Source organism: Eumetopias jubatus, unplaced genomic scaffold, assembly GCF_037043125.1.
Source record: "Eumetopias jubatus isolate StellerSeaLion01/CBP00866 unplaced genomic scaffold, mEumJub1_p1.0 scaffold_7, whole genome shotgun sequence".
NCBI classification, from domain to species: Eukaryota; Metazoa; Chordata; class Mammalia; order Carnivora; family Otariidae; genus Eumetopias; species Eumetopias jubatus.
This window is the reverse complement of record NW_028274813.1, coordinates 122,388,364-122,400,944: the sequence shown is the minus strand read 5'-3', so window position 1 is coordinate 122,400,944 and position 12,581 is coordinate 122,388,364. Positions and strand designations below refer to the sequence as shown.

General features: G+C 47.8%; 1 protein-coding gene across 4 annotated transcripts in view; it reads right to left on the bottom strand.

Moving 5' to 3' along the window:
* Window positions 1–2,854, bottom strand: part of CRTC3 (CREB regulated transcription coactivator 3) — a 98,713-nt gene extending 95,859 nt beyond the window's left edge. Inside the window, exon 1 of one of the 4 annotated variants that reach the window (XM_088024933.1) lies at window positions 2,617–2,854. In XM_088024933.1, coding sequence (XP_087881059.1) covers window positions 2,617–2,748 — 132 coding nt within the window. In that variant the 5' untranslated portion in view covers window positions 2,749–2,854. The remainder of the gene's footprint in view (window positions 1–2,616) is intronic. The other 3 variants (XM_088024935.1, XM_088024932.1, XM_088024934.1) reach the window with 3 other exon arrangements.
* Between the last annotated feature and the right edge of the window lie 9,727 nt (window positions 2,855–12,581).

Sequence of the window (12,581 nt, the reverse complement as noted above, 5' to 3'; positions counted from 1 at the left end):
TCCTGTACCAGGGGAAGGGCAAAGTGACATCATAATTTTGTAGTAATTAGAACACAGAAAAGTGGTGGCTGAATTGAGTTACCCTATGGGGCATACCTGATCAGCCTTGCTAAACTCAAGAAAGCCTGAACTATAGGGGTTAGCACCATATCCGTACTGAGATTTTCAATTGAGTTCAGCAAAATAGCATATGTCATAACAAATTAATGATGTGAATTTGAATTTACTGCATTTTTTAAGGTTGAGTGAATTCATTTTGTGCATGTCTTTTAGTTATGGTTGTAACACAGCTATGATCAAAGGACTTTATGTACAGTGGATGTTTGAGCATATTTAAGTAACATAACCAAACTCGTTTAAATAATCTCAGAGGATCTGCGAAAAAATTTTGCCTTAAAACAGCCTATACATTACTCAACGGCTTTATCAGGGATGCTTTAAAGAGGGCTTATGAATTGGGTGAGACTGGATTAACTCTAGGTATATAGACAGACAGAGTGCCTGTATTTGTACACACACTTTATCTAAACAACAAATAACAACCCATGCCCCAGCATTAATTCTCAGCTTTCACCCAACCATTCCCAATGTGCTTTGAGCTCATCACGCTCATCCCTGAATCTAACCAAGGTCACACATGTATATGCCTGTGGACACCAGGCTGATAAATAAATGAGTGAAGCTATTCAGGGCATGAGGAAAAAAATTTATTGAAATCCTCAGCCTTGGGGCGCCTGGGTGGCTCAGTAGGTTAAGCATCTGCCTTTGGCTCAGGTCATGATCTCGGGTGCTGGGACTGAGCCCCATGGCAGGCTCTCTGCTGAGTGGGGAGTCTGCTTCTCCTTCTGTGCTCTCCCTCTTTCTCTCTCAAATAAATAAATAAAATCTTAAAAATAAATAAATAAAAGAAATCCTCAGCCTTATCTCTCTATATTTTTCTTAGCATAAAAATATACGTATATAGGGCGCCTGGGTGGCTCAGTTGGTTAAGCGACTGCCTTCGGCTCAGGTCATGATCCTGGAGTCCCAGGATCGAGTCCCACATCGGGCTCCCTGCTCAGCGAGGAGCCTGCTTCTGCCTCTGACCCTCCCCCCTCTCATGTACTCTCTCTCTCTCACTCTCTCAAAATAAATAAATAAATCTGTAAAAAAATATATATATACGTATATAAGAAATATTTCATTTCCCATTTACTTCATTAAAAGAAGACATCAAAAATATGATAAATGGCAAATGACACCTAGCTTCGGTGTGGGAGCTCATGACAGGGTGTGGTGTGAACTGTGGCCAACTAGAGAGTCCACGCTCCAACTGAGGGGGCAACCACCACCCAGCTCCAGCCAAAAGCTGTCATATGGGAATTCAGGATGACTGCTACCAGGTCTCCCAATTTTAAATATACATCTAAAGATAGGAAAAGAAGAAAAGGAGGGGAGAGACCTAGGAGGGAAGAAGGGGGGGGAGAGAGAGAGGGAAAGGGGGGGAGAGAGAGAGGGAAAGGGGGGGAGAGAGAGAGGGAAAGGGGGGGAGAGAGAGAGGGAAAGGAAGGAAAGAAGAAAGGAAGAGAGAGAGGAGGGAAAGGTTTTATATGAAAATCTTCCAATTAAAAAGTTCTGGCAACAGATTCAAGACGTCTTCCCAAACACTGTACTTGGCCAAGAAAGATAACGTGTCTGCAGCTGAGTGAGCGGGGCCCCGCAGCGTGCAACTCCGCTCGCAGCTCCCCTTCAGGCCTGCCCCCTGCCCAGCATCTGCATATCCTCCCCCGGGCTCGCGACGGTCCTTCAAGGTCAGCATTAGGGAGCCTCAAGGCCTGGCCCGCTCCCGCTGACTCTCCTCCCCGCAGCCCTGCGCCGACACTCCTCTTGGCTCTCCATCCTCCACTGCCTCACTCAACAGTTTCCCAACCTCCGGGTGTTTGTCCCGGCTCGCGCCTTACTCACTGCTCCTGGACCCTCCTCCGTCACCAGCGACGCTGTGCACCTTGCCAGGGCTCGTTAAATCTCCGGGCTGAGCACGGTAAAGCGGCCCGAGAAGGCACCTCCGCGGCGAGACGAAAGCCTCGCTCGGCACGCAATGCCCTCCCGGCACCCCCCCTCCCTCCCCGCCAGCCCGCCTCGGCCCGCGCCGGCCCCGGGCTTAGGGTGCACGGGACTCCCCACCCCCACCCCACCCCCACCCCACCCCGGGCCCCGCGGCCCTCCTCGGCCCGCCGTCCAGAAGGGCCGGCGGGCGGAGGATGTGCGGAGCCACGAGAAGCCGCACCGCCCGCCTCCGAGCTGTTTGTGATTTCCTCCCGGGGCTCCGTTCGCCCTCCCCCTCAGGCCGCCCTCGCGCCACCGCCCGCCGCGCCCCGCCCGGCCCCTGCCCTCTCCCCGCGCACCCGGCCCCGCGACCCTCCCGCCTCCGCGGGCTGCGGCGGGGGCCGGCGGGCGGGGAAGCGCCGAGGCCACGGCCGCGCCGGCCCCGCTCCCGGCGCCCGCTCCGCCTCGCGGCCCCGGCCGCGCCGCCGCCGCCGCCTCGGCCCCGCCGGCTCCAGCCCGCCGCTGGGGCCGCCCCCGCCCGCGCGCGCCCCGGCCCCGGCCCCGGCCCCGGCCCCGGCCCCGGGCGCTCACCCGCGACAGGGTGAGGTCGGTCATGAGCTGCTCGAAGGCCCGCGTCTCCTCGGCCTGCCGCTGCGTGTGCAGCGCGATCTTCTCACTGAACTTCCGCGGGTTGGCGCTGCCCGAGCCCGGCGAGGCGGCCATGGCGCGGGCCCGGCCCGGCGGGAGGGAGAGACGGCGGGCGCGGGGCCTGCGCCTCGGCCCGCGCGTCCGTCCGCAGGCCGCCCGAGCCGCCGCCCGAAGGCCCGTCCTCCGGCGCGACCCGGCAGAGGAGCCGCCGCGGCCCCACAGCCAGCGAGCGGCCGGGAGCGCGCCGAGGTCCGCCCCCGCGCGGCCGGCCCCGCCCTCGCCGCGGCCCGCCCGCCGCCCGGCCCCGGCCCCCGCCGCCCGCCCCTGGCCCCCGCCGCCCGGCCCCGCGCTCGCGGCCCGAGGGCTGCAGCCGGCGCTCCCAGCCCGGCCCCGGCCCGCGGGGCGCCGAGACTCGCCGCGAGCCGGGTCAGCAGAGCACGCCGGCTCGGCCGTGTGGGAGCAGCTGTGTGACCGACGGGCTCCGGCGCGGGGGGGCATCGTGGCCTCGCGGTTCGCGTTACGACTTTCGAACCGGCTTGTGCCCCCCCCCCCCACGCCCCCGGCCTCTTGCCTCCCCTCTCCCGGGCCGCCGCTTCGCCCCCGGGGGAGACGACCGGGCGCCCGAAGCCTGAGCCTTCCCTCCCGCGGCTCCCGCGCTGCGGGGCCTCCGGCCGCCCGCCAGGCCCGCTCCCGGCCCGCGCCGCCCTCGGTGGGCTCCGCTCACGGTCCGCCCGGGCGCGCGCAGCCGGCGCTACCAAACCTGCAGCTGTTTTTCCCCAAAACCATCTCGTGATGTGCACACCCTGGAGCCGCCATCCCCGCCCTGGTGCGAGCTCTGCGCTGCTCAGCCCCGGCCCCTCTTCCAGGTCCTTTCCGAGTCTCCCCGGCGCCTCCGCAGACGCCGGCTCCAGCCAGGGGCCCGTCTCCCCGCTGTCCCCCCAACTTCTGCAGCCCAGGAGCTGCTCCCCGACGACGGCGCCTGGACCGCGCCGAGAGTGGGGCTGTGTTTTGTCAACTAGGCAACACCGGACACGCGGACGAGTCCAGAAAATTATACTGATGACACCCACGCCCCCCACTCAAGAGTAAACCTAAAACGTTTTGCTTCATTTGCTTGGTACTTATTAAAGAAATATAAAATTAGACCTAACTAAAACCCCACCCTTATTTCCCCTTCCTCCCAATCACTGGGCTCAAGTGGGTGCATATCATTCTTACTCACGTTTTTATAGTTTCATTACATATGATGTATGGATCTGCCAACTGTATAGAATACCAATTTTTGTTTTTCAGGTTTACGAAAATGACGTCATGCTGAATAATCTTTTGCAACGTTTCTCATTTCCCATTATGTTTTGGAGATTCATCTGTGTGTATGATTAACTACTGTGTAGTATTTCTTTGTTTTTCATGTGTTTCATAGCATATAGCTCGATTTTTAAAGAAATTTTAATTTGAGAGTATATCTCTATTAGCTAGAGTTAAGCTTGTCTTAATAACTATAATTGGGTTAATTCTCATTGTCATTGAATTCTTCTGTTGTATTTTGGGGTATTTTTCATACTTTTTTTATATTTTATTTTCTGCATTCCTGTTATATCCTCTGGGTTCAGTTTCAGAGAATAGAATTCATTCTAGATAGTTTAAGTACAAAAGGATTTATTATAGGGTATAAAATGGCTAAAGGGCTTCTCTGGAGGGCAGAAGAAGCAGATTCTAGGTTGAACCTTCAGGAGTGAGTTTGAGAGGCATGCTGCAGAACCAGGCCACCAAAAGAGCCACTGCCCCTTCTGTAATCTGGAAGCCACTTCTTGAACGGGAAAGTTGTGGCTGCATTTGCCAGCTCCTGAACCGTACGGCTAGTGTTATGATAAGAAGCCACCACAGAAAAATCAGACACCTCCACAGCAGTCCTCACCCACAGAAATAGCACAGACCCAGGCTCTGCTTCACTTCCACCTTACAAATCAAATAAGAGAAAATGTGATTGGAAGACCCAAAAGTGCATCCAGAATCCTAGCTTCTGAACTACAGGAAGGCCCAGGAGGACACAGGAATGGGTAATGAGCTAACTCCACCATATTCATCCAGCGACTCACCAGCATTTATCTACCATGCCTGCATTTTATTGCATTGAATGGTTTTTATTTCCACATTTCCCTGATCTGGTTTGGAAGATATTCATTCCATTTCTATTCTTATTACGGTTAGCCTGATCATTCTCAATTTTTTAATCAAATAAATACATGCGAAGTATTTAACAATAGTTTTACAAGACCTATGATTTGGAAGATATTCATTCCATTTCTATTCTTATTACGGTTAGCCTGATCATTCTCAATTTTTTAATCAAATAAATACATGCGAAGTATTTAACAATAGTTTTACAAGACCTATGATTTGGAAGATATTCATTCCATTTCTATTCTTATTATAGTTAGCCTGATCATTTTCAATTTTTTAATCAAATAAATACATGCAAATTGTCAATAGTTTTACAGGGCCTATAATTTTATTTTTTTTAAAGATTTTATTTATTTATTTGACAGAGAGAGAGACAGGGAACACAAACAGGGGGAGTGGGAGAGGGAGAAGCAGGCTTCCCACTGAGCAGCGATCCTGATGCGGGGCCGGGGCTAGATCCCAGGATCTTGGGATCATGACCTGAGCCGAAGGCAGACGAAGGCAGATGCTTAACGACTGAGCCACGCAGGTGCCCCAAAGCCTATAATTTTAAAAAGAAGTAATTCCCATTTCCCTCTATATATAAGTTTGTCCTGCTGTTTTGTGGGGTTTTTTTTCAGTTTTAGATATTGACTATTCATTTTCTATGATGGAAAAGGACACTCTGACCATTTTGTATCCTCAACAAAAGTATGATCTTCCCTGCTCCCATTCTTCCAGTGTGGTTATATGATAATTTTTGGTAAGTCAGCAGTAAGTGCTTACATAGCATACTATAGTTCCATTTTTCTACAGTTGTGGGGGCAGGAGGAGTTAATTACTGCCTCTGATTTTTATTTGCTTACATTTCTCTCAACCCATTACAAATCCTTCCTCCAAACTCTCCAGCAGAATAGTGGAAGACATGGCTGAGTCTATGAATGGTCGTCTGGGGGGATCTTCTCTACTAGAGCACTTGGACTTCTTGCTCCACCTGGACCAGTTGCTCTGCGGGGCCGACTGCTGCCCCCACCATCATCCCCCGTTGTGCTCGCACTTCATGTACTCCTTCGCTGTAGTGGAGAACAGTCCCCACTAGTTTCCTGAGAAAAAAAAGAGTACATAAAACATAAAACCCCTGCAGCTGTGTGTGTGTGTGTGTGTGTGTGTTTATTTTACCCTCATATTTGATTGATAGTCTGGCTAAGAATAGTCTTCTTCATTGGAAATCCTGTTCACTTAAATCTGTGAACACATTGCTTCACTGTTTTCTCACTTCTCACATTGCTATTGAGAAGGCCATTCACATTCTGTTTCCTTTGTGGGTGACCCGGTTTTTGAGGGCCCTTATTGTTTATTTTTATTTTGTCACCCTTGTTCTCTGAAGGCTTAATGTTCTGATGTTTTATGATGATATGCCTTGGTATGGGGTTTTTGTTGTCCACTGTGCTGGGCAGTGATATGTGTCTACAAACTGGACACTTGTGTCCTTCAGTTCTGAAAAATTGTCTTTTTTAAGATTTATTCATTTTAGAGAGAGAGCACGTGCTCACGAGCAAGGGGAGGGGCAGAGGGAGAGAGAATCCTCAAACAGACTCCCCACTGAGCGTGGAGCCCGACGTGGGGTCATGAGGTCACTGAGGTCATGACCTGAGCTGAAATCCAGAGTCAGCCACTTAACCACCGAGGCACCCCCAAAATCATCTTATTTTCGGATAATTTTCTTCTCATTTACTTTGCTCTCTCTTTCTGGAAAATCTATCAGTTAATAGATCTTCTAAATTGCTCTTCTAAAAAAATTGCTCTGTTAATTTTCATATATTTTCTCTTCTATTTTCTTTTTCTTTTTTTGTTGCTCTGTTTCCTGATACATTTTCTCAACTTTATCCTCTGACCCTGCTAATTGAACTTTTATTTCTGCTATATTTTTAACTTCTAAGAGCTTTTTCCTGGTTTCTGAATGTTCCTTTTTTTTTTTTAAGATTTCATATTTGAGAGAAGAGAGAGAGAGAATGATTGGGGGTGGGTGGAGGGGCAGAGGGGGAGGGAGAAGAAGACTCCCTGCTGAGTAGGGAGCCCGACCTGCGACTCAATCCCAGGACCCTGGGGTCATGACCTGAGCCGAAGGCAGATGCTTAACGACTGAACCACCCAGGTGCCCCTGAATATTTCTTTTTTAATAGCATCCTCTACTCGGGCGCCTGGGTGGCTCAGTTGGTTAAGCGACTGCCTTCAGCTTAGGTCATGATCCCGGAGTCCTGGGATCGAGTTCTGCATCGGGCTCCCTGCTCAGCGGGGAGTCTGCTTCTCCCTCTGACCCTCCCCCCTCTCATGTACTCTCTCTCTCTCTCTCATTCTCACTCTCTCAAAATAAATAATAAATAAATCTTTAAAAAAAATAGCATCCTGTACTCATTGCATGGATGAGCTATTAATTACAGGTTATTTCTGTTTTTACATTTTCTTCTACTCCTTACATTGTCTGCCTCGGTTTTGTCTGAGTTCATTTTTTTTGGTTCATTTTGAACCTCCATCTAGAGGCTTTCCCCAGATCTCTGGTGATCCTTGACTCTAAAATCATAGTCATAGGGCGCCTGGGTGGCTCAGTTGGTTAAGCGACTGCCTTCGGCTCAGGTCATGGTCCCGGAGTCCCGGGATCAAGTCCCACATCGGGCTCCCTGCTCAGCAGGGAGTCTGCTTCTCCCTCTGACCCTACCCCCTCTTGGGCTCTCCCTCTCTCACTCTCTCTCTCTCTCAAATAAATAAATAAAATCTTTAAAAAAATAAAATAAAATCATAATCATAATTAAGGCAGAGATGATAAATATGTATAGATTCCTTTTTTCTGGAAATAAAAATGTTTTTAAATATATATATTTAAATATTCTGTAGTAGAGATTGGTGGCTGTCTCCCCATACTCATTCTCTCCTTCTTCCTTTATTAAAGGAAACCCGGAGTTTTAGAGGGGTACATCACGCCCAACTAAAGCCAGCTAAAGACTACATTTCCCACTCTCCCTTGCAAATAGGTATGGTCATGTGATTGTGTTCCACTCAATAGGGTGTGAGCAGAAGAAGTATAGGCAACTTTCTCAGGCAGTTGCATGAAAAAGGGGAGTAGTCTGTTTCTTCTCTCCTGCTCGCTGGCTGGAATATGGATGTGGTAACTAGATCAGGAGCAGCTATCTTAGGCCATTAGATAAAAACCTTGTGTTGAGAATGACAGGACAATGGTAGCAAAGGGACCTAGGATCCCAGCACTGTGGAACCACAATATTAGCTCTGGACTGCTTGTAGATCATTACATGACCGAAAGATAAGCACCGATTTTGTTTAAAGCCCTGTTATTTTGGCCTTTGTTACAGGAATCAAACCAGGACCTTTTATACTTAAATAGAAAAATTTGTGTAAACATATCAAGATATGGTTAACAATAGTTGCCTTTGGGGATGTAGGGACTACTGGGAGACTTTTATCTTCTGCTTTACACATTTCTAAATGATATGTGTTTAAAAAAACAAGTATGTATTACTATTAACATCAAGAAAACGTAAGAAAGAACAAACACCCTTCAGTTTTAAACAACTGACTGTAAGCTGTGTGTGCATGTGTGTGGCTTTTTTATTTTTTTAAGTAGGCTTCGCATTCGCACCCAGCGTGGAGCCCAACACGTGGCTTGAACTCATGACCCTGAGATCAAGACCTGAGCTGAGATGAAGAGTAGGCTTTGTTCCATGAGCTTTGTTCCACACTTAGCCGACTGAGCCACCCGGGGGTCCCATAGAATCCTGATTTTGAGTTGGGCATGTGACTTTCTTATATTTTGGTGTGGCCACGTAAGTTCTGTTCAATGGGATGGATATAAAAAGAAGCTCATGCCGCAGCCTCTGAGAACCTTCCTTATAAGAGAGACACAGTGCAGGTGCCCTTTTCCTTATTTTCACCTTCCTCTATCTTGCTGCTTAGAATGTAGATGCCAATATCTTACACCATAAAGTTGAGGTTTTGAATAGCAGAACAACAAGATAAACACCTTGACTTCTTTTTTTCAAGTGAGCTCTACGCCCAGTGTGGGGCTTGAACTCGCTGCCCTGAGATCAAGAGTCACATGCTCTACATACCGAACCAGCCAGGTGCCCCAATTATACCTTAACTTTTACACGAGAGAGAAATAAACTTTCATCCTGTTTAAGGTCCCTTTTTGGGAGGTTTTTCTGTTATAGCTAAATCTAATCCTAACTGATACACATCTTCAGAGAGAAATATATTGAGTTCTAAACAAGATAAACAAATCAAAACCCACAACTCAACATAGTAGAAAACTGTAAAGTAACAAAAGAGAAGAGAAAGCTTATCGATGAAGGAACAGTAATTAAGCTAACAGCGCCAGCAACCAAAGAAGCCAGAAGATTTTTTTAAAAGTCTTCAAAATTCTGCATTTTCAAACAACTGATTCCCACAAATACTGAGCAATTCTCTTACAATCTTTACCAAACATGAAAAGTTCTGAGAATAACTTAAGACCAGGGGTCAGTTATCTACAGTCAATGGGCCAAATCTGTCCCACTGTCTGTTTTTGTAAATGAAGTTTTATTGGAGAGCTGCCATATCCATTTATTTATGTGCTGTTTATGGCTACTTTCCTGCTACAGTGGCAAAGGTGAAGAGCGACAAGGAAATAAAACCCTATGGCCTGCAAAACTCAAAATATTTACTCACTGGCCCTTAACACAAAGGAGTTTGCCAACGCCTGACTCAGACAAAGGAGACATATTAGTAAGTGTGAATTCCCAGGTTTTTCCTTCTGGTCTTCAACCTGGGGATGCTTGGGGAGGTGGCGACTATGGTCAACAGGCCCGAGAAGCTTCAAAATAAAGCTCCCAGGTTTTAATTCCACCTCTGCTGAAGCGTCCGTGTCAGCACCTGGAAACAGCTTGGGTCATGGGGGTCCTGAGTCTGGGCTCAGGTTCAGGGTCTTGAAATTCTTGGTGTGTCCAACTTCTGCAACGTCTGCTTACCTGTGCCTTAACTTTTCACTTTTGTCCAGGTGGGGGCTTTCTGCTGGAAGGCCTAGCTATGGCCCACCACACATGGACCAATGGTAAGTGCCAAAGCAGAACAAAGGAAACCAAAAAAAAAGTGCCTGAGAACCAAGGGAAAGGGGACAAGCTAATAAGAAGCAAGATAATTTACATCAAAGAACTTCAGAAAGTGGACCAGAGGCAGCAGAGGAGGGGAGGGACAGGGCTGAAAATACAAATATTGGTTGAAAGTGTGTACAAGGAGCAGTTAGACATCTGACTCTTGATTTGGGCCCCGGTCATGATCTCAGGGTCATGAGACCGAGCCCTGGGTTGGGCTCCATGCTGCTGAGTGTGGAGCATGCTTAAGATTCTCTCTCTCCCAGGGCACCTGGGTGGCTCAGTCGGTTAAGCGTCTGCCTTCAGCTCAGGTCATGATCCCAGGGTCCTGGGATCAAGTCCAGCGTCAGGGCTCCTTGCTCAGCGGGGAGTCTGCTTCTCCCTCTGCCACTCCCCCTGCTTGTGCTCTCTGACAAATAAACAAATAATTTAAAAAAAAAAGGGGGATTTTCTCTCTCTCCCTCTCCCCTTCCCCCACTCACTCATGCTCTCTTGTGTTCTCTCTCTTAAATAAATAAATACATTTAAAAAAAATCAGGTTTCTGGGGCACCTGGGTGGCTCAGTCAGTGAAGTATCTGCCTTCGGCTCAGGTCATGATCCCAGGGTCCTGGGATCAAGCCCCGCATCGGACTTCCTGCTCGGCAGGAAGCCTGCTTCTCCCTCTCCCACTCCCCCTGCTTGTGTTCCCTCTCTCGCTCTCTCTCTGTCAAATAAATAAATAAAATCTTAAATAAAATCATAAATAAATAAATAAATAAATAAATAAAAATCAGGATTCTATTATGATAGACCAGTGGTTCTCAAACTCTAGTGTTGATCAGAATCACTGGAGAGCTTATTAAAACACAGATTCCTGAGCCCCACTTCTGAGTGTATGATTCAAGAGGTCTTGGATGGGGCTGAGAATTTGCATATCTAACAAGTTGTCAGGTGATGCCAAGGCTGCCTGCTCTGGGACCTCACTTTGAGGAACATTTCATTAGATAAGGGGAGAACATCTACTGGAGAACAACTAGAAGACTCCACTACACACCTTTCGAATGTTCTAGAAAATTTGCTAAAATCTCTTCGACTACTGCTTCTTCTCCATATTCTCCATTCTTTCCCTCTAGAAGTTCAGTTAGATGCTTATCAAACGTTCTCATTCTATTTTTTGTTTCTTTTTACCGACCTTTCATATTTTTCCACTCTAGTTTTGTGCTACATTCTGGGTGATTTCCTCAGATCCATCTTCCACTTTATTAGCTTTGCTCTTCAGTTCTATCTAACTGGCTGTTTAACCTGCTCATTGAGTTTTGTCTTCTTTAAGAACTATGTTTTCCTAGGGGCGCCTGGATGACTCAGTCGGTTGAGTGGCTGCCTTCGGCTCGGGTCATGATCCCAGGGTCCTGGGATGGAGCCCCGTGTCAGGATCCCTGCTCAGTGGAGAGCCTGCTTCTCCCTCTCCCTCTGCCTGTGCTCTCTTGCTCACTCTTTCTCAAATAAATAAATAAAATCTTCAAAAAGGACTATGTTTTTCCATCTAAGCTTTTCAAATCTAGCCTGATCTTTATTCAGAGTCCTGTTCTTATGTTTTTTCCCCTTCTTTTATGCCTTTAGTTATACAATTTTACATTCTCTTTCAGCATGTCGTTCTGTTAGCCCAAGTGTGGGGAGCTCTGATCCTATTTGTTGCATCTGCTGGCTCTTGCTTATGGTGGATTGTTTCCTAAAGTTTTTAACTATGCTTTCATCTTTAAGGGGGCTTGATTTTTTTTTTTTTTCTTTTTGGTCCTGTGGGTATCATGGGAATCCTGGGTAGTGGGAATATGACTCAGATGTATTTATGCTTTGTTCCATGAGCTACAGAAAAATGAATTACTAGACATGAGGATTTTTATTACATGGATTTGTAAATGCAGACCCTAAACCTATGTAGGGCCAAATTTTTGGTTTCTCAAGGGTTGTCTTTTTTTTTCCCCCCAGAGCCCAGCCAGAGATAGCCAAGCTTCTTTGTTAACTTTACCATTGGGTAGCATTCACTATTTCCAGCTGAAATTTTACCTTACAAGCAAATGCATTAATCTGCACTGTTTCGTGGATTTTGGCAGGAGGCAAGAGATTCCAGCATGAGCATCATTTTTGTGTCAATTCCCTTTACCCTCCAAGTCCGACAGGGGTGATACAGAAGGGCCCACATGGATGCCTACACATGCAGTGGGTTCTGTCACGGGAGAAGAATGAGCCCGTTCTTTGTGCCAGAAGAAGGCATTACCTCATCTCTCAAAGCTGCTTGCTGCAAACACAAGTCTGAGAAATGGCCCAGTAAAGAATGATCAGAGATTTGCGTTTGCGGCATAACCAGCCAGCATGTCCAAGACCGCTCAGGTCCCAGAGAAGATTGCTTCTCCCAATACACCTGAGGTCCTGGCTTGGGTTCCTGGTCTAACTCTCTGGGACTTAAAACTGAAACTCCAGCCATCACAGCCAAGAGGAGCCTAAGGGGACATGATGACTAAATGTCATGTGGAATCCTGGAACAGAAAAAAGATAATAGGTAAAAACCAAGGAAATCTGAATCAAGTATGGAGTTTAGTTAATTAAAAAGAACCCCAAAACTTTGA